General features: G+C 40.6%; 1 protein-coding gene across 1 annotated transcript in view; it reads left to right on the top strand.

Moving 5' to 3' along the window:
- The first annotated feature begins 733 nt into the window (after positions 1 to 733).
- Positions 734 to 23,105, top strand: part of LOC145990505 (voltage-dependent calcium channel gamma-7 subunit-like) — a 758,904-nt gene continuing 736,532 nt past the window's right edge. The window contains exon 1 of the mRNA XM_083126201.1: positions 734 to 956. Within this exon, the coding sequence (XP_082982327.1) occupies positions 734 to 956 (223 nt within the window). The remainder of the gene's footprint in view (positions 957 to 23,105) is intronic.

Genomic DNA, 23,105 nt, shown 5'->3' with positions numbered 1-23,105 from the left:
GCTCTTCTTACTTTCGCGTTTAATCCTGTGTTATGTTTCGTGGTTGTGCCCTTTCGCGCTTATTCCACCGCTCCATGTCCTTCAATAGTTATTGTTTACCCCCCTCCCCCACTTCCCCGTCCTAAGTATAGAAACGGTTCCCCATTTCGCGGTTCGCGCTTCATCAGTTTTTTCCATTTCGGACAGACCGTCACAGAACCAGATCTTTCGCATCCTCTCCCTCTAAAGTACTGCAACCAGAGTTCCCCTCACAAAGTTCAAGATCTCCCCACCAGAGTCCTCTGACAGCAGCGCCATGCGCCAACCCGCCCGTCGGGGGTCCAGACTCGGCCGAAAGCTTCCCGGCAGTGAGCAGGGAGCGTGCGTTCGGTGCAAAAGCGTCAGAGGTGGAAATGCGTATCCCGTACCGTACGTGATGTGACGTGTGTGTGCGTGTACAACTTGTGCGAACATGTGCGTGTGTCGTTGGTTGTGCTGGTGGCCCTGAGGATGGTTCTTGTCTGTCTGTCCGACCGTGACAACTTCAACACCCGGGCCCTTTTTGACTTTCGGCCCTTCGCTGTGTGCAATGCCTGTCTGTGGGCTTTCACCCACGTCCCTCCACCACCCTTTACCGCGTTATCAGTGCAACATGTCGAGTATAAACATTGAACGACCCCACAAATCCTCTCCAATATCCAAGAACCGCAACTGAACCGGAAAAACACCCATCCATCCCCCTCCCCACGTAACCATGTGTAACTGTATGCGTTGCACAAGCAACCAACTGTCCAGACTCAGTGTTCTGTGGGGGCTGATATGCCTCGCTACCCTTGTGACTGCTTTTGTGAGTAATGTGTGGATTTTCACGAAGGAGCCTATCAAGATACCAGACTCTAATATCACGACTACGGTGACCTTCAAGATAGGACTGTGGCGGGTATGCCCCTCCGTAAGGAAGGCCAATATCACAACACGTAAGTACACTATTCTGTTGTACTAATGAGACTTTTGCTTTTGGCGGGAATTGCATGCATTTGCTTAGAAACCCGGTCATTTTTACAGGGAAGGTATATACAGGTGGGCACCAGTTGAAACTTTTCTAGAGAGGATTCAAATTCAAGTTTTGTCCTTAGTTTGATTTGATTTGTTTCGCTTTTATTCCACTTAGACAGATGAGCCGCACAGAGGATTATATTGGCTGTATGTTTCACGCCAGAGTCTCGGTAGTCTGCAAAATGCAAAGCAGAGTGTGCTATGTGAAAGAGTGGGATACACTGTTGAAATGTTTTAATAAACTAAACATTTAACAGAGAGAGAAGGGACGATAAATAGAAGGAGCGATGGAGAATGGGAGGTAAATAAGGAAACCAGGTACAGACAGAGTTAGAGAAAATGGGAAAGGAAGAGAAATAACGAAGAGACGGAAATAGAAGAAAGGTAAAGATATAAAGAAACGAGAGAAAATGGGGATAGCAATAGAAATGTAGAAAAGAGAGGAAGAGAAAGAGGATAACGAAGATAAATAAACAAGAGAAGATGAGACATAAAAAGGGGAAACAAAAGAAATAAAAAATGACAGAGAGCAAAAGGAAGAACAGGGGAAAGGAAAAGAAGAGATAGACGGGGGAAAGAGAAATAAAACATGAGAGAGAGAGATAGAGCAAAGGTAAGAACAGGGAAAAGGAAAAGAAGAGAGAGAGGAGAAGAACGAAATAAAACATGAGAGAGAGAGAGCAAAAGGAAGAATACGAGAAAGGGAAAGAAGAGATAGAGGGGAAAGAAATAAATAAAACATGAGAGCAAAAGGAAGAACATGAGAAAGGAAAAGAATACATAGAGGGGAAAATGAAAAGAAATGATAGACAGAAAATGTGGAGAGGAATAGAAATAAAGAAACGAGAGAGAGAATGAAAGTAAAGGGGAAATGAAAACAACACGCCTAACGATAATTTCACTTATATTTTGGTTTCATATGTTTTCAGTTCTTCGTATTTGATGTACTTTATTTTATAACACATTTATGAAACGTTAGGCAAAATCCCGTCTGCTGCTGTTGTGGAATTTCGTTTCGGGTGCTACATTCACTTGCGCGAAGCCTCCGGGTTCTCCTGCTTGACACTAAGGTTTCAGACGTACTTTACTTCACAATAGCGCATCTCCGCGAACTACAAACAACCGAAAAGGCGCGTAAATAACATGATCTTCACAAAGCATGCAAAATATTTAACTTTCTGAAGGCGGGTACAAGAATAAATGGCGCCAAAACATGAAAGAGGGGTGATAATATACACCTGATTATAATTTTAATAATACACTAATGCTTCAACTTTTGCCAACAATCGACAAGTGACTTACATACATACATACATACATACATACATACATACGAGGGTCACTATTTATATATTGAGCCTAACAATGAAAAAACAGGAATTTGGCATTGAAAACTGCTTCATTGTTTTCCGAAGTATTCTCCTTTATGGCCAATATACTTTTGCATTCGTTCGAACCATTTGTCAAAGCAGTTTTTCCAAACTTCTTGAGACACCTCCATAATATGGTTTTTGAACGCATCAACGGCGTCTTCCGCCGACGAAAATCGTTGTCCACGCAATTTATTCTTGACATTCGGGAACAAGAAGAAGTCATTGGGTGCCAAATCAGGACTGTACGGCGGATGACCCATCAATTCGATTTTTTGACTGTTCATAAAGTCGGTTGTTAGACGAGATGTGTTACAGCTGGCATTGTCTTGATGAAGAATGATCCGACGGCGTTTGTTTGTTTTCCGTATTTGACCGAAGACCTCTGGCAAAGAAATTGTTGTGTACCATTCAGAGTTGACCGTTCTACGTTCCTCTAAAGGCACAGTTGCCACATGACCAGTTTTCCCGAAAAAACAGGCGACCATTTGTTTCGATGTGCTTCGAACGCGAACAACTTTTGTTGGATTGGGTTCATCTTGAAACACCCATACAGTCGACTGTTGTTTACGTTCCGGCTCATATGCATATATCCATGATTCGTCACGTGTTACAATCTTATATACGTCTTTTGAAGCACCACGATTGTATTTATTGAGCATTTGTTTGCACCAATTGACGCGAGCGTCTTTTTGAGTTCTTGTCAAATTGTGTGCGATCCAACGAGAACATACCTTTCTCACAGCTAAATGATCATGTAATATTTTATATATGCTGGTGGAACTAATGCCTATGGTTGCCTCAATCTCACAGAATGTCACATGACGATCTTGCAGTATTAGGTTTAGCACAGCATCAATGTTTTCTTGAACAACAACTGAATTTGGACGACCTTCGCGAATCTCGTCGGTGAGCGAATGGCGGCCACGATTAAATTCGTTATACCAGCGTTTCACAGTGGCAAAGGATGGGGCTTCATCGCCAAATGTGGAAGTAAGTTGATCGATGCACTCTTGTCTTGATAATCCACGTCGAAAATCGTAAAAAATCATCGCACGAAAATGTTCACGAGTTAATTCCATTTTATTGTTGTCGCGCAATCTCCAAGGCAACATAAACAAACAAATGAAGCTATTGACAAAACATTTGAAGTACGTTATGGTCAATAATGCCAGACGATTCCGTGCAAACGTCAAATCGCGCCTAACTTCAATCAGTGTTGCCAAGGCTCAAAATATAAATAGTGGCCCTCGTACATACATACATATATATACATATATGTAAATAATGTATTGTGTGTATGTGTGTACAGGGTATTCGCAAATTTCATGTGGACTCTCTTCAAGTGATATCCCTGAATGGAACTACTCTGAGGTTCACCCAGTCTCTGATAAATAGGCACCTCGGAGCATCCCTGGCGGATAAAGGCGGCCGGAGCTTGGTATTGATCACATGGCCTCCACAAATGGCCGAGATAGTGAATGTACGTGATCCTACTTCCAAATCCCCCATCATGAAGCTTCATATCATGTTGCAATATGTGTGCTGTAGCTTTGCCTTATATACAGGGTGGTTCAGTGAAAGCGTGCAAAATGAAACAGGAAATAGGTGATGCACCACTGAACAATTTGATATAGGGAACCTTAGGGTCACAGTAAGGACACAAATGTCGAGCTGTAGCATGTATTATGGTCCATATGAACGACAAATCAGTGGCATGTATGGACAATGAGTAGCGACATTTATTGTAATTGATTTACGCGTATGAGTACTTGACATTTGGAAACTAGTTTCATAGCTTTGACAAAGAGGTGCTAACAACGTACACTTAGGTACCTCACAACAGTTGTTCAAAATGACGACGGCTAACCAGAATGCAAGCATGATAGAGTGTACAAGAAAGACACTGCCGAAACCTTTAAGTGAGTGTGATATTTCAAGACGATTGATTGATTGATTTAGTTTATTTTACTTCACGTGTTGTGCCTATAGGCTAATTTGCGAAGAGAGGATGAGTGATGAAATGATGAAATTAATGAATGGACATTCACAAACAACCAAGCCCGAGCGGGATTCGAACCCGGGAACCTTTCGTCGCAGCGCGATGTGGTAACCACTCAGCCACAGGGTCCGGCTATTCCAAGACGAGAAATAGAATTGGTTCAGGTCTGGTGACCTCGCAGGCCAGGAAATAGAAACTCTCGATTAAATTCAGCAAGCAAGAAGAGCAAAATCCAGATGGTTGCGGACATCCACATCCAAGTTAGACACTGCTCCGTATCTCGGTATGCTGGCTTCTGCAACCCTAGATTCCCTATTTCAAATTGTTCAGTGGTGCATCCCCTATTTTTTCACATGTTCACTGACTCACCCTGTATATATAAATAAAAAGAGGGACGGAGGGGAAATAGAGAGGGGGAAGGAAGAGGACTGTCCATCCAATATTACACAATAAAAACTTATCCTGAAATTTACATAAACAAGTTTTATACCCCCCTCCCCCGCCTCACAGTGTTATGTCATCAGAATTTGAAATTAACGACCGTTTTTAACGATGCTTGTCAGTCTATTAAAATGCTTTCTTGTCGAGATTGGTTCGGTCTAGCAACATTGGCAGAGCCCCAATAATTGGAAATTTTAATTTCCCATCAATCGACGGTCGAAACAGAAGTTTGGCTCTCGCTTATGAATTTATGTTAATGCAGAGAAAACAATTTGTTTATGCCTATTGCAGGGCACCATCCGTGCCAGACGATGTCTTGTATGTTCAACAGCCAAATGCTGTTTACAGCTCTGTAGGTGGGCGATGACTGCTAACTCGATGTTTTCGTGTCTTTAATCCATGGAAGCATATGAAATAGTAGAATTTTTTGATGTTTCGACTCCTGACCATATACGTTTGTCCGGCTTAAAGTATATAAATATATACATGTATAAATTAATAACTTGCAAGTTTATTAAAATGTTTCCGTACAGTTTCCTTCTACCCACAGAGTAACTCATTTTTTTTTTAGATACCTAATTTACCTCGATATGTACACCATTAGTTGCATGACAGATGTCCAACCTATATTGAAGCTCCGCGCATGTGTTGTACAGCATTACTGACGTCACATTTCGGCTGCGAAGTCGTAGATCAGGAAGATTACGCACTCGTATTTTGTACACTGAAGACCACGGTCACATGCAGGATTTTCTCTCAGGGGAAGCAGAGTAACAGAAACTTTTATTATTATTATTATTATTCATAATAATAATAACAATATTGCTATTATTATTGTTATTATTATTGTTTTTATTTCTGTTATTATTATTATTTCATTACTATTACGACTACTTACTCTTTTTTAGATTACATACATTTTTAATTTCGGTATTCTGTATATCTATATACAATTTGCATAACTGTATACTTAACATTAATTCATGTAGGACAAAATGCTATTCTTGTAGTTAGATAATAAGTGCAAAATAGACTGTAAGGTTAAATGTAACCGTACTTCAAATAATAATAATAATAGTTGCTGTAATTTACGACCTGTAAGTCACAGAAAACAATACGTTTTGTTATAAAATATCTCTACAATTTCACCATTGGGATTACATTCCATAAATCTCAGGAGGGGGGCAAGTGCTCCCTCTGGCCCCTCTATGCGGGCGCCCATGCTGAAGACTACTACAGACATTACTCCGCTTGAGTTTTCTTGTCAAGTCTTCAGTGTACCAAACACGAGTGCGTAATCTTCCTGATCTACGACTTCGCAGCCGAAATGTGACGTCAGTGATGCTGTACAACACATGGACAGAGATTGCATATAGGTTGGACATCTGTCATGCAACTAATGGTGTACATATTGAGGTAAATTTGGTAAGTAAAAAAAAATTTTTTTTAGAGTTACTCTATGGGTAAAAGAAAACTGTACGCAAATATTTTAATAAACTTGCAGGTTATTAATTTTTATTTTATTATATCTTTAAGCCGGACAGATTTAGTTGGTCCAAACCAAATATGTTGCACTCAGTATCGGAAATCGGGTCAAAATAATGGGGGGTGGGGGCAAGGGCATAATGCGGGGCCAAAAAATTTACAAAAGTGTGTGGAGGTGAGGCAACCACGCACTAATCTCACCTCTGTTTTGCACAAATTGTATAATTAAATAGAGAACATTTCAAATTTAGTGAAGACAGTATAGTAAATGAAAATACTTTCAAATTTATGTTAATATCAAGTAGGTGTTTTAAAATTTAACCGTAATGAAGTTATTGTACTAAAAATAACGTTGCCATGGTTAATTGATTTGATTCATTTTACTCCACTTTTCTGCCACATGTGTCTAATCGTGAAGATGATGATGAGTGATGAATTGAATTGTTGTCAGAAGTCCACTGGATCATAACCACTGTGCAATGTGCCTCCACCGGATATCGAACCCGATATCCCTTGATTATAATATCATTATGATTAATGCAGTTAACATACATGCATCAAGCCAATATTTACATAGGAATTGTTTAGAGAAAATCTTATTGATTATAGTTTTAAAGTAATTATTAATAAGGTTACGTTTACAAAATGACAACAGTTAATAATATTAATTAATTAAATTAATTAATAACTATTAAAATTGTACTATCCGTGAGCTGATTAAAGTTAAACTCACAATGTTAATAGTTATTAATTTAGAAATATTCTGGCAGACTTGCCTCAAGACATGTTTTTTAAAGATTTTTTCGACGTTTGTGTAAATTTCTTCATGCGGATTTGGAATTAGATAACGCAGTGCCTTGAACATGTTATTCGTATTCTCAAATGAAGGCAAAAGTGTAAAAATTCCAGCCATCTTTCTTCGTTGTGTCGGCACGAAAGTGCATTCTGTCCATCATTGGGGAACAGTCTGTAGAAGGACACAGACAACTTCGTTTTAATTACATGACATTTATTAAAGTTTCACGGAAGCGGGAAATGTGCGTCATACGGCTTTATTGTTGCTCTAAGGCAGGGACGGGCGCCAGAAAACCGACTGCGGGAAAGGGGAAAGGGGGTACGTTCACCTCGGCACTGACAGGACATTTCCCCCCTAAACGCACGGCCATGAAAATGTGTGGCAACGTCAACCGGGCTGCGTTGCCTAGTTCGAGCGGGAGGCCGACCTCTCTCCGTGACACTTTCCTGTCATCCGTGACCTTTCGAGCAAATACTGTTAGTTTGTATCACTTGGATTACGAAGACCCATTCTACGAGATCATTGATTCTAAACTTCCGAACACAGGAGGTTGTGATCCGACGTGGCAACAGCGCGAACTTCTGCCACCCACCTATTTTCATGGCCGTGCGTTTAATGGAGATTTCACACCAGAGCGACAAGAGTCACGTGTCCTGTGCCGCTTTGGAATTTCGCCAATCGATTGTATTGCTTGTGTAGAGTATCATGCCGCAATAGTATGAAATATTGCTGTTGATGGTTCGTCCCCAAATGCGAAATTTCTCTAAGGGTCCCTTTTCAGCATTTCCGTATTGTGAGATGTACGTACAACCTATATTCAAGTTCCGCGCATATATTGTACACCATTACTAACGTCACAGTCCGGCTTCGAAGTCGTAGATCAGGAACATTACGAACTCGTGTTTGGTACACTTCAGATTGACTTGACAAAAAAATGCTGTAAAAATTGGGCTTGCACGACGAAATATTTACTGCATTTAAATATATTTGAATATGTTTAGCGATCAAAATTTATCAAGCATGAACATTTTGCATTTTCGTTCTAATGCACGTACAATTTTGCAAGATATCCATTAGTTTCTTTTTTATCGTAGACATTCATGATTTTGACATTATCGTTTAAAGTTTATTGTTTAAGTGGCTGCCATCGTAACACACCTGTCGAACACATAACAAGATAAGAGTTTCTATTTTTAAAGCAATGATCAACAACTACTTAAAGCTCCGGCGGTCGCCAAATCATCATTTTACCCTTTATTGCAACAATGTTACTTCCAAATCGCATTTTTTCCTTCGCGGTTATTCGTTGTTCGAAAATTTTAAATTGGAGTGGTTTTCAGCGTCTGCGTAATTTATCGGGAATGTCAGTTATTAAAAAGTAACCTCTCCATACACTGGCATACGCAGAGGGGGCTGATGGGGCTACAGCCCCTTCTGAAATTTGAGATTATCAACATTTTCAAAGCAGCGAAGAACACGACAAAAACCAGAGTGGTAAATGCAAGCCCCTTTATTGCAATTTTTGAGAGTAGAATGTTATAAATTTGGAAAATATCTTCTTGTGTATACCGTTCCCTTAGAAAGCAGATATGTACTATACACCTTTACAATTCCACCCTCTCCGGAAAAAAAATCCTGTAGACGCCACTGTTTCCATATACCCAACTGGGCCTACCCGATGGCATAATGGTAACGTCATCACCCTGTAATCCAGAGGTCGCGGGTTCAAAACCCGGTGGAGGCACAAAGGTCCAGTTCCGATAGCCTATCTGCTCATAATGTGAACTTAGCGATATATACTCCACTCTATTTCTGCAGGAAAATTATAAAAATCTCTGTAAAAGTAAGCTGATTTTAGCGATTTATTATATTAGTATTATTTTAATGAGCTGGTACTCTCAGCACGCTCTTGAAGACGTTAACATGTTCATAATTAATAATACTACAAGTTACTAACGCTTCAGCACAAACATTAAAACCTTGTTTACCAAACCTTCAAACCAAAGTTAATTATTATGGCCTTGCGAAAATTAAATTTTCTCTTAAAACTTAAGTTCCAGTTTTGTAGTTTCACCGAAAAAATATTCCGTACATAACTTCGTAATTTCTCACATACATTTAGATTTCCAGTGATCTCTTTGAGGTGATTGATCTGGTAATATTGATTGTGAATATATATTTAAAGTACATTGCCATCTACTGGCTACATTATGAACTCCAAATACTATTTTTGCTCGTATAAAACAATCATGTTTTACTACCTTTGTTTCCCTGTGTTAGTGTAAGTTCGGGTCTTCCCTATCGCGCAACGTGAGAACAACCTGCGTTCTGATGTCACCGGGAAATGCTTTTGTTGTTACGCTACATGCATAAGTTCTTTGAGATTTAGTTCTCTTAGCATAAATAATACATTTGCAGTGTATTTATGCTAAGAGAACCAAACCTAACACGGCCAGAACGAGAAGTTGGTCTAGCGTTGTGCAATAAAGGATACCCTTGTAAGTTCACTTCTGTGGCATGTTAGAAATTGTCCATGGCCAGAAGAAAAGGAGAGATTTGCTTGATTTTGACGTCACGACAGTTTCTGGTTTCCTTCTGTTTCAATTGGTTGAAGCTTCTCGTAGACGAAAAGCACGTTGTCCACGAGCGAAACTTAAGGATTTATTGAAGAAGCTATCACATGAAAAGAATAAAGTAAGAATCCACGACATTTCTTCCAAGAAATGTCTCTCCCTATTTAAGAGGATCTCAGGGATTGAGAAGGGAACATTGCAAAGAGCAGATAAGGGCGCAGGGAAGGGGGTTTGGGTGCGTCCAAACAGGAACGAGGTTGAAAGACGCTGGTTTTTGATGCTACCTTACAACGTCCTCCGAAGTCGTAAACGCTCTCCAGAGGGATATTGATCTAGAAGTAGTTCGTTTGAAGTTTGCGGATCCTTAAACAAAAGACGAACAGCGATTTACTGCGTAGGGATTTTTCGGTACCGTCACGTGCCGAAGTGAGTTGGAGCAGCAATAAACTTGTAATTTCATTCTGTCGCCAAAATTTTACTTTGAGGAAAAAGTTGATGGGGTGATGTTGATGAAAGTACGAGGGGGTATCAAAAAGTTTTGCCTGTTGGGAAAGATTGGAACAATGAATACACATATAGTTTGCTTGTAGTGTCCTCTACTCAGAGTTACCCTTACACATAGTTCCCATCACGTTCGATGCATTTGTGCCAGCGTTTTATCCAGCCCTCAAAACCAGTTTGCAAGAATCCAACAGAACACTCCCTGCCTCGCCATTTCAAAGCTGTTTAACCCCTGTAGGTCCTCGAATCTCATGCCACGAAGCACAGACTTAGCTCAGACTTAAGTAGTTAAGTTCAACGTGGAAGAAACCGAAAGTGTGGACTTGATAAGGAGTGGCAGGCCATCAACGTCGTTGACCGACGACAACCGCCACAGGGATGATGAACTCATTCGAGAGGATAGACGCATCACCATCCAGGAAATTTCTGATGCAGTGTACATGTCCTATGGGTCAGCACATGTAATGATTCAGAGTTTGGGATATCATAAAGTCTGAGCTAAGTCTGTGCTTCGTGGCATGATATTCGATGACCTACAGAAGGTTAAAACAGCTCTAAACGGTGGGGCAGGGAATATTCTGTGGAATTTTTCCAAACTGGTTTTGAGCGCTGGATAAAACGCTGGCATAAATGCATCGAACGTGTTGGGAACTGTGTGTAAGGATAACTCTAAGTAGAGGAAACTACAAGCAAACTATATGTATGTTCTTTTGTTTCAATCTTTCCATTATTAAACAAATTATACCTCAACAGGCAAAACCTTTGGATACCACCTTGTACATCCAGTGCAGTAAAAGTAGACAAAACTGGACAACTCTTTGAGAGAAATTATAAGGACTTGTGTTGTTATCAATGCTCTGTTAAACTTTTCATAAGCTTTCGTCCTATTTCTTGTTATAAAGCATTTTGAATACCATTATGTGGAGGAAAATAATTATATTGATTTACTAAGAAAGTAAATTCCATTTTCCAATCGGCGGATTTACTAAGAAAGTTAATTCGAATTTCCAATCGCGGGATTCTAATCCCAATATCCCATCTTCGGTATGCCAATGTAATATTTCTCTGAATGTTTGACAATGGTTCATTATTGGGATGCAGTGTTGATTGGACAAAGTGCTTCTATTATTCCAACCCAACGTTTTGTAAGAGAGCATACAGTATAAGGGCTAATCACAGGATGTTTACATTTCTGTGCTTCCTTGCCGCGGGCGGGAACTTCACTTCCGGTTTTGAAAAGGATAACATGGAGTTCAAAGATGTAAAGGCAGTGTCTTAAGAAAAGGCGACAATCATTGTGTGGATTTTGGTTGCAACATGAGATAGGGAACGAAATATTTTTTCTCTGGTGTCTGTGCATCGTTTTCAGACAGACCCGATACGGAAATATCTGTGGATTCAGACAGTAAAGCGAAAAGATTGGACACAAACACGAGGGAGTAGGCTCTGCAGTCGACAGTTCATCAAATCAAATGAACATATTTTACGTGTTTATAATATTATTATTATCTAACGCACATGTGTTGACTAAATTTAAAAGTTGGAACGGTTTATAATCATTCACAATTCCAAAAATTATAATATAAACATAATGAGTAAATTTTTACTAACTTGTAAAGTTTTTTCTTGAACGATCCTTGCAAAAGTTAATAACAAAATGCAATAACTGTGCATTTCAATATTGTAACTGTAAAATGCAAAAGAATTAATGGAAAATTGGAAATCCAATATGGTTGTCGTAGCACAGCTTAATTTCTTGTGGATATTTTCTCACAAATTCCTTTCTTGTGCCAATTGTTTGTACGACAATTTCGCCATTTCACTCAAGGGACAAAATAATTAATATCTAGCAACCATGAGGGTACAGCGTGGTTGCATAAGTACAGGAGAGCATATATTATTTTCTTGAGAGATATCGTAGCATCGCAACGAGAAAACCATAAAAAAAATATTAATATGCGAAGAAAAATAATCCAAACCAGTCAATCAACTAATTTATGTATAAGTGTGTGTGTTTTGAGTTGATTTAATGCTTGTTATTTAGCGTCGCTTGTCTTCCACTTTTTGCTAATCGCGACGATAAGGAAGAGTAAATGATATGATGAAGTAGATGAAAGGACATACAAGAAAAGAAAATATGCCCAGGCTGAGATTCGATCCCGGAACCTCTGATGTCATACAGCGATGTGCGTACAACTCCGCAATGGAGGTCGGGATATATATATATAAATAATGCCAACAGAAACGCCAATTGAAAATGTCGGTTCCCTTTGATGGATTGACTTGAAAGTCCATTATTCCTCGATATAGGAAAGAGTTGGGGGCAACAAGTTTGATTCATGGCCAGCCTTCTTGCGTAGTGATGGTCGCTTTTATCAGCGCTCGGAGGGGACCTATTCAGTGTTGCCAGCAAGACACATTCGGAGATCCTTTCGGATATTCAGTAATCGCTTTATCGGAAAACATCTCTTATGCGTTAGCAAGATTGCGCAGTGTTGCCAGCAGCCTTTCATTTTTCGGTCACGATTTAGTCCTCTTTGTATCTACGGTTTACCTTTTCTGTTAGAATAAAGACTCGTATCTACCCTGCTAGTACAATTGGTATTAGGCATGTATGTCCTGTATCAAAATGTGTGTCTTCTTCCTACTCCCTTCCATGTTCAAATTATTCATAATAGCACTGCCATCGTATAGTCTAATGTACGCTTATGTTGTAGCGTTCGACGCTGAATTCAGAGTTTCCGATTCCCAAGTCTAATCTCGAATCTCAGATTCCATATAAGAATTTCCAATCCTGGATGCGATAGCTAAGTCTGAAATCGAATGCAGGAGGTTCGAATCCTGGACACGATATCCAAAACTGGAATCTTATGGTAACACGATTTAGCCTTGTTCTCAGTGGTGGCGATTTGGTTCCAAAAACTGTGGGGGCAAGGTGCCAAAACGGGGGGGGGGGGCAAGGAGAATTTACTTTCCCTTGGTACATAAGGTTTAGCATAGTGCGGGATCAAAAGTGGCAAAAAGCGGCGGGGGGGGGGGGCAAGGTCTTCTTCAGACATGGTTTGATTTCCAGTCTGATCAAGGATTGAAACATAACGCTGTTAGGTGTTTTTTAACTTAAATATAGACTGATTTGATCACCATATGTAGTTTTTTTTTCTGGAATCATACAACATTCATCATACAGTTGTCGAAACCTGGATACGATATACAATACTGTATGTATATATGTAATCTTCGGGTCTGTATTTGGAGGGCATATACGGGCGTAACAATGCTGATTATTGACCAAGAATGCCTTATTCTCGCTTCCTCTTCCACTCTCGAAACTTCAGACAATGAAGCTCTGTCACCAAGAGAAATGCTGAAATTAAAGATATGGAAGTTTGCGAGAACCAAAAAAGGGCAAAGCCCAGGTTTCCAGATGCCTTGCGCTTGTCTTGAGGGAAAGACGGTTAGAGAGACGAGGGGTGGGGCAGAGAGTAGCGGTCGGATGAGCCAGAGGGGGGAAGGGGGCGAGAGAGAGAACTTTCTTGAGCGTAATGGTCCGTGACCAAGAGAATTGCCTTCATCCCTCATCCTCTCTGAGAAAAGAGATTAAAGTACAATATGTGTTATTCGGGGAATTGTTCTGGATGAAGAAGGATTTTTTTCCTCTCTCCCCGTCTTCCATCCATGAGCATCTCGGACATTTTAAGTTGTTTATGGCAGCATCCCACGTGGGGGAGGAGGGAAGATGAGAAATGTTGAGAGCATCATCTTCGCTCACAAGGAGGACGGTTCCTGCTTAGCTCTTTTGGCTTCACTTTTGGGAGGGGGGGATTTCAAAAAGATATAGCTGTCTTTGCTAATGGACGGATTTTCTGCTGTTCCATCCATTTGCAAGCTTCTATTGACAAATTTGTAAGATGTTGATCAATATTGTACGAGGCACATGTAAAAAAAAAAGGCCGATAATTTCTTACTTGGGACTGGCAACACTGGCGAAACTGAACGTGCACGGAAGCATGCTTTAGTATTCTGTGCCTGCAACAGAGGTATACTCAGTGTGGAGTAGGAGGAAGTTGAAATGGCTGCTGTAATAGAAAATCCCGCCAAATGCGAGGTGAGGTCGTTGATTAGATTTCTCAACGCAAAGGGACTGAGTGCAGCTGACATTCATCGGGAATTGTGTGCCATTTATGGATCACCAGTAGGACGAAACCTGGCTACCGTACGTCACTAGTTTGTCGAAGCAGCAATCCATGCAATGGTGTCACTCCGGTTCACTGAAACAGAAGAAATTCAAGCAAACACAATCACATCGCAAAATCATGGCAACCGTGTTTTGGGACCAAAAAGGTGTAGGGGATAGTCGTACAGTACCGGCCGTCCTACAGTATCGGCCAATTGCTAGTTCGGACATTTGACGCTACATAGCAGTAGTTCACGGGAGTAGGGGAAGGGTATGTCTTCGTGTGCGTTATAGTTCGGGATCACGCACTTTCACGCAGTACTGTGAGAACTGTGCCTTTGTTACTGTGAAGAGTCAAGCAGCTGCGTGAGAGACGTTTTTTCTAGGGCCCTGGTATTCATGTTCGAGATAAGGGTTTGATTTTATTGTCAGATTCAGTTTATCGGTATTCTATAAGGATACGAAAACCTGTAAATAGTTTAGCAAATTGATTATAAACAACGTGTAATCGAAACTTTTGTTACCACCTAATGATCGTACAGTATCGGCCAGCGAAGTGTCGTCCAGTATCGGCCACACAGAATTTTGTACGCTCCTACTGCAGTCCTGCTTGCTTTTGTTTTCAGAGTAAGATGGCAGACGAGAAGGGCAACAAAAAAGGTAAATGGACTGAAGAGGCCATGAAAGCGGCGGTAAATGAGGTAATGACAAACAAAATGACCTCAAGACAAGCAGCTAGTATATTTTGTTTACCAAGAAGCATGTTAGAGCAATTCAACGTGGTATGGATGTGGACCTGACACCTCCGATGGGCTGATTTAAGAAGACGTTTGATAAGGAAATGGAAAATCAATTACTTTGGTATATGAAAGACTTGGACATAAGTTTATGCCCCCTCAGTAAATAAGAAGACAAAGAAGACAACTGTAGAAACTGCACAATGCATAATTTGTCTAAAGTCTTTTGAGGAAGATTGGGTTCAGTGTACGGAATGTGGAGTTTAGCACATGTTGAATGCGTAGACCAAGAAAATATTTTGTATTTTTGTGACTATTGTAAAAATGTGATGTCAACTCCGCTTTAAGGAGCTTTATTTCCACATTTGTTAACTACCACACCTTTGTACACATAGTTTACAGTTTCTTCATAAAACTAAAGCATTTATCAATAGTTACCACCATATAAATTAAAACATTGACTGGCCGATACTGGACAACAATTTTTCCACTCATTGAAAATTCAGCTTTTCGATTTTTGTATACATCTTGTAGTACTGAACACATTTCATAGAAATTAAACCCGTGTTCCTTAAAGCGCGCATTGAGGTATCATATTAGTATGTTCAATCCAACTATCTCCTAATCCTTTATCAGTTATAATCAATAATCTTAAGGTGGCCGGTACTGTACGACTCTCCCCTAATCCTCGTGGAATTCCTGGAACCGGGACGAAACATCGCAGCAGATGTGTATTGCCCAACACTATCTAATCTGAGACGTGCTATACAAAACCGGCGAAGAAGAATGTTACGGTCTAGAATTCTGCTTATTCAAGACAACGCTCGCTCACACACAGTTGACCGTATTGTTGCGACAATTCAAAAATTGCGATGTCAACGTTTTAATCACCCACCATACAGTCCCGATCTTGCCCTAAATGAATACTTTCTGTTCCTTCATCTCAAAAAGTAGCTTTCTTCGCAACGTTTCGATGATAGAGAAGTTCTCAAGACATGAGTTCTCGACTGGCTGAGATCCCAGGCGGCAGATTTCTATGCAGAGGGTCTACGTAAACTTGTTCCATGGTACCAAAAATGCTTCGAGCGTCATGGTGACTATGTAGGAAAAAGCACCAACATAAAAATTTTCTCGCTTGATTTTATTCTCTGGAATCGGCTCTTTTTTTACGTGCCCCTCGTATAATTATCTGCTCCAACTTTTGGTTCTTGACTAACATCTTACATCTCTCAGTCTTAGTTGGGTATAGTCGCTTATTTCTCCCTTTGGTACACGTGTGCACACTTGTATTTTCAAGAATGTCACTATATCTACTTTTAGTAGCCCAGTAGTCACCTTTCTCCACGTACAGTTTCATCAGTGTCACGGTTTGTTACTTTTAGTGTCCAGTAGTGACCTTATCTCACTTTTAGATCCAGTTATGTCACTTGTTCCAGTTCTTGCTACATTTAGTGGCCCAGTTCCCATCTTTTCCCACCTTGAGTTCCAGTTATGGCTCCTTACTACCAGTGGCGAAGCGTCCTATGAGGCCAGGAGGTCGAAACATATGTAATGCAATGGAAAATTTTTGAATTTCCATTTATGATAATTACAAAAAAATTCCAACCCTGTCCAGTATACGAGCTTTCCACGGAGTGAGGCACATTTGCTGGGACCTCTTCTCTTCACATCCGTCCTACGGTCGCATATGCGGGAAGCCTAATCTTACGAGTACTGTACGTATGCTTATAACGTGCTCGTGAGGCCGGCCTCGCAGTGTTACCCACTAGGACGAACAGAATATCAGCAACACTGCATTTCCGCCAGGGTTGGAAATTTGTGGTGTACCAGCATTTTTTATAAACATTAGCCTGTGTTCGTGCAGAGAGACTTCTATTTCATTGTACCTTCTCCATATTTTGTACGAAACTTAGGTTTTCCTTCCTTTCATCGACAAGTGTAAGTGAAATTGAAAATTACGTAGTATTGTAGTTTTGACTTCGTTTTCTGGTCAGAGTGCTGGTGGTATTGTCGATTCACCCAACACCGTAGCGTAAACAGAAAGTCCAAAGAACTTATATTTGTAAAGTAAGTCTTCATACCAAATTACGTAAATTAAAATGATAGTTACGCCTTATATTTACAAAGTAGTTTTACTTTCACTGGGAATAGAATAATTTATTTTTATCGTGAACGTGGATTCCGTCGCTCGTTCCCCCTCTGTGAAAACTTGCCTCCTGCTCACGATTCTAGAAGGGAGCTTGGCTCGGAGCGCGAGGTGCGTGATGGTAGAACTTTGTTTTTGATTCGTGTCGTGTGCAGCGATCAGATTTATGCAAGAAGTGCTGGACTGAAATGCAAGAGCAACAAGAACAATCGAGTTCTTAATTGAGTGAAGATGTAATCATCAGTAAGGTAGGACCCAGTTTTGATATTTCATTTTTCCTTCTTATAACAATCATTTCTAAAATGTTTTCAACTATATTTTCCTTTGCAAGTAGCAGTGGCAAGTGACAGCAAAATATTTTTTAAAAAATTCAAAGTTGTTGAAACGTTATTTAATGCGTTAACACTGTCGTTGAATAAATATTACAAGCAGACATTTTTTTATGCAGCCGACACAAGCGAAGAGGTAGGCAGTTTCGTTTACCCTGAAGGGATAACAAGAGAAGAGGGCGGTCAATGAGAGTACAATGCAAGGGAAGACTTTTTTGGGGGGCGTTTAGGACAAAGAGTGTTGTGTTATGGGGTTATTGCGCGGGCCATGTCTGTTTCAGGTCTGGCGGAACAGGCCAGTGTTGTCACATTGAATTGGCAGAAAAGAGCTAAATTGCGCCTAAAATTGGGATTCTATTCTCTCAAGCAACTACATTTATTATAACCTGTTTATATGTTACATAGTAACCTGTCGTGTTGCCGGGTCCCAAACAAGGATCCTATGTTCTATTATCACCTAAAGGTGTCTACTAACACAAGGGGTAGAACAAACTAGGATGCGAAGTATACACACTGAATGAGAGAGGTCACCTTTACTTATGTTTTTTTTTCTTGAAAGCCCCGTGGTGGTCATCCTAACACGTTACGAAGCCAGGTGACCTAATTGTGGTCATGTCAATGTTTCCTGATCATCTTTAATTCATTCTCCATACATTCTCATCGTCACGATTAGCATAGAGCAGAACAAATGAGACGAATATATTCAAAATTTAAATTGTGTTTACTTGCACATACAGGTGTCAGAAATTCAGTTATCTAGAAAGCCAAGACCGGAATTAACTACAACCATTCCTTTAGTTAGACAACATATAACAGTGGTGTTTTCCTCGGTGCGAGGAAATCTTGCTAAAACAACTAAGTTGGCAGCAATAGAACATACCAAACTGACAGTCGCTGAAAGTGCGGAATTCTGTCGTCTGCTCACGGCACAAACGTTAGACTGACCCGAAAATTATGGGGTTCTTCTAGCCCTTTTCACCTCAATTGCAAAATAAATAAATAAATTTAGAAAAAAAGTGATGAAGAATTGACAACAGGGCTCGAGCACTATTCGTTGGATTTTCGCGATGTCTCATGATTGGTAGTTCTTTATGGAGGTGCGTGCATAAATCAGGGGTTGAAAAATACAAACAAATAAAAAAACAACAGAAATGAACAAAAATCTAGATCGATGACATCTGGTGGGTGGGAGTAGAACGTCTAAGACATAGTTATCGTACTGATGGCCGGTAACAAGACTTTGGAAAACGTCACGCCACTGGCAAGTAAAGAAGCGGCCTGGAGAGACATTGAACCACTCTCCATGACATAGCCGCCCTCACTTTCTTTTTACAGATTCAAGCAACTAATGGAAATTATCGCACTTCTGTGCCTACCCTGCTAGGAACTCTACGCTTCGCCACTGCTTGCTATACTTTTATAAACCCAGTTGTAATCTTATCCCACTTTCAGTTCGAGTTATGGCGTTATTATCTACTTTTAGTGGCTCAGCAGTCACCCACGTTCTTCTCTCAAATTCAGCTCCATCTGTGTAACATTTTGTTACTTTTAGTGGCCAGTGGTTACCTTTATCTCACTTTCAGTGCCAGTTACTACACCTTTTCTACTTTTAGTGGCTCTGCAATGACCTTTATCCCACTTTAGTTGCAGTTATAATGTATTTTGCTAAATTAATTCCTCTTCCTACTGTCACTTCGAGTGATGTCATGATATTCTACTTTTATCAACTCAGTGTTCATCTTTCATCACTTTTAGCTTAATCGGTCTTTCGTCTTGCAACTTTTATCACCATATTCTACTTTTAGCAGCCGCCGGCCAAGAGAGGGTCTTGATTATAGCAATTGGATAGTAACCAGTGGAATAGCCATTCAAGCAAGCATAACCTGATTTGTGCCTACTAATCATTTCAGAAATTGATATTGGAAATCTGTTGCGTTCTGTGTACCTTGTGAATGCATGTAGCATGTTGGATGTTCATTAGGGGGATATTGCATACAAAACAAGTGCCATTGGCAGGAAAACCTCTCTAAGCTACTGGGTGGGTATGAGTCAGAAGCATCTCCGAGTGTGTGGGCGTGGCCCAAGGGAAGTTTCCCAGATGTTCGAGTTTGTTCAGAAATAAACAGAAGCTTTGATGTCATATTCCGCAACTGCATCTCTGTTAAATGTTGCGAAGGCTTCTGGTATGTGTACCGTAAAGTTATTCCTACCTATCTTGACGGGGAAGTTTAAAGGGGGGTGAGAAGTGTGAGTGATATCTCGAGAAGAATGGGAGAAAGCAACAGCCGGTTTTTCGGAGAGCAAGAAGAGAAGAGATGCAGCGGAGAAAGGAGGTCAGGCGTCGGCGAGACAAACGATATCAAAACTGACATTAATGGAAGTGCGCACTTAAACCAACTTTCTTTGGAAATGGGGGTGGGGAGGGCTGTATACTGCAGGGCGTTAAACAATACCTTGTCATATGAAACCCTCTGAAAGCCCTTAAGGTTCTTGCCGCGCGGGCATTGTGTGTTCTGGCATCGTTACACGTGCGGTGCTATTGGATTATCTCATGTGGAGGAAAAGTGTGGGGGGATATCTTAGCCAGAACTGATCTTAGACCTCCTACTCTTTCTTCCTCTATGTTGGATCGTGTAGACCTTCCACATACTAAGTACATGTGTCGCTTCTGTTTTACCATATGCAGACGACATTGCAATTTCCAAAAGCCAATTCGTAAGTACTTGTATGCTTATCGGGTATGAACTACCGATACTGTTTGAAATCTAACATAGACTACTTTATTAACAAGGCAATTAGAGAAACCGTAATCAGACCTCCTACTCTTTCTTCCCCTATGTTGGATCGTGTAGACCTTCCACATACTAAGTACATCTGTCGCTTCTGTTTTACCATATGCAGACGACATTACAATTTTGAAAAGCCAATTCTTAAGTACTTATATGCTTATCGGGTATAAACTACCGATACTGTTGGAATACTTTATTAACAAGGCAATTATAGAAACCGTAATCAGTATCTTACCTGCCGACGTGGCGGAGTGGTTAGCTCAGCGCGCTACGCCGCCAGGGTCTCCCTCATCGCACAACACAATTCCAACATACTGTCATGACGTCAGACGTGGAATGCCTACGTTGTTAGGTTAGGTCTGTTAGGTTTGGTTCTCTTAGCATAAATACACTGAAAAATTATTATTTATGCTAGGAGAACTAAACCTAGGTAGCCTAACCTATACCAACTTAGGCATTTAGCCTAACAATGAAAGCTTTCCGCAGTAACGCCAGAACAGTGAGGTTGGAATTACTTTGTGTGATAAGTGAGACCCACAACACCAGTGGTAGAGTCAGATTATTTTCATAACAATTCCAGCTGACCGCGCGAGTCCAGCTAGTGAGCCTACAAACAGACCAGAGCGCGAGCAACTGGGATAGCGATACGTGCTGGGTTCAGATGACGTCAGCGGCTCGCTTGTTGATTGGTGGTTTCTGGAGCTATGACTCGCTCCCAAGCTGCCAATGCATAACAGCCACGGATGTTACGAAAGTAATCTCACTCTACCGGGCCTGAATTCCGGTTTGGGCATGAGTGTTCCTTTTAAGTCTCCCTTCATCTATTTCATATCTTCCCATTTAGCCAAAAGTAGTAGAAAATCTACGTAGACAACAAACCAAACCAAATCAACGTAAACCGTAGGTCGCTAATGTTTGCCTAGTGGGTTAACGCTGTTCCCTTGTAATCAAGTCAACCTGTGGACCTTGCCAATAGTCCCGATCACACTTGTTGCAAGACATAGGTAACAAACAATTAGTTCAAGAGAAGGATAAAAGATGGCACTGTTTTCTAAGAATTAGATTCCTGGAAGTTTCGATAAATTACAGGTCGTATACCGTTTACCTGAAATAAATTTTGGTAAATTTCTTATATCCGCAAGACGGATTTCTTCAAATTTACAGGAGAAATTACTTACCGAATGCAGTTTCGTTATAGTTGTGGAAGTTGTGGGAAGTATTTTATCGCATCGTTCATTGAATTTTGCCGGTAAATCATCTATTTTTCGATATAAATGTGTGACCGATGCACGAAAGCTGTTGCATCCATTTCCTTCCAGCTGGATGTTGCCTGTGTGTGATGACGTAATCACGGTCAATGCCGGTCAGTGTTTCCAAAAACGTATTTTTGTAACTGAAGAAGGTACGTTTCCGCAAATGGTTTGTGGGGCTATGTGTCAATGGTTCATGGGGTTATGTGTCAATGGTTTGTTGGGCTATGTGTCAATGGTTCTTGGGGCTGTGCGAAAATGGTGTTTGGGGTTACGCATTTTTTTCTAAACCAATTTTTAACTATTCTAACCTAAACGTGACCTAACCTAACCTAACTTTACCGGAAATGGTTCGTGGGGCTATGTATGAATGGTTTGTGGGGCTACGTAGGTATTTTTGGGTGCAGTGGGGTGGAAACACTGCATGCCGAGTACGGTAGTGAAACTGTGACCGCCATTTTGCGTGTTACCGAAGGCAAAAAGAAACGAAGAAAACTTACTCGATATGTCGTAAATAGAGCTCATTTCCTTGAAATAAGCTAAATGCCACCTTCAACAATGCTTCTCAATGCAGAATACGTAAGTACGAATATTCAAATTAAAGGAACTAGCAAATTTGAGCCGTCTTGCGGACATAAGAAATTTACCAAAATTTTAATATCAGCTCTTAATTTCTATAAGAAAGACAGAAATTAAAATAAATAAATAAAGAATAGACGAATTGGGAAAGTATATTATCAGTAACCATTTTAGGAGATCGGGGAAGAAAATTCAAGTAGAGTTGTACGATATCTCTGTTAAAGAAGTAAACAACTTTGATTTAAACCCGCGTGGAGCGCAGTGTATCCTATCCTCATGCGTTATTATGTTGTGATATTTTTTTTGTTCAATGTGGATACTTTGGGAGTATAACGTCACAGTGAATGAATAGATGTCTAAACACTGCAGTTAAAGCGACAACAGTACTTTTCAGAAAAAAAAAGCAGGTGATGGCGGCTTCCTCTCGGTCAATGTCAAAGATACCAAACTGGCGTTCGAATCAGGACTTCAACTACAAAACACCAACACTACCGCGTTCCGTTATGTAATCACCTTGAGCCGAAGTTAATTCAGAAGATATAAATTATTTGCGTGCTGCTTGAAGGTTTCACGCCCAGTTCCTCGCAATGGAAAAATATTTCGCACCGTTTCCTCCTGGTATTCCCCCCACACGCACATCTGCCATTATTTCTCATTACTTACGCATTTAACATCATAAAGGGTGCGTCTGCAAATGAGCTACTACGTCACTCTCATGATCCTTTGGGGAGCGGCGCCTGTGTGGCAACGTGGATCTAAGCGAACATCGCATCTTCCTTCCAAATGGGTTGACGCCTGTTCGAATCCCGGGGGAACACGTGTGTGCAGTACGGTGAGAGACGAAAGCACACAGGAGGAAAATTCATTATCCTTTTCCCGCAGAATGGGCGAGGAAATT

The sequence above is a fragment of the Lepisma saccharinum genome, chromosome 7 (genome assembly GCF_977018435.1).
Source record: "Lepisma saccharinum chromosome 7, izLepSacc3.1, whole genome shotgun sequence".
Taxonomy (NCBI): domain Eukaryota; kingdom Metazoa; phylum Arthropoda; class Insecta; order Zygentoma; family Lepismatidae; genus Lepisma; species Lepisma saccharinum.
Note: the sequence above shows the minus strand (reverse complement) of the source record. Positions and strands in the feature narration are given on the sequence as shown.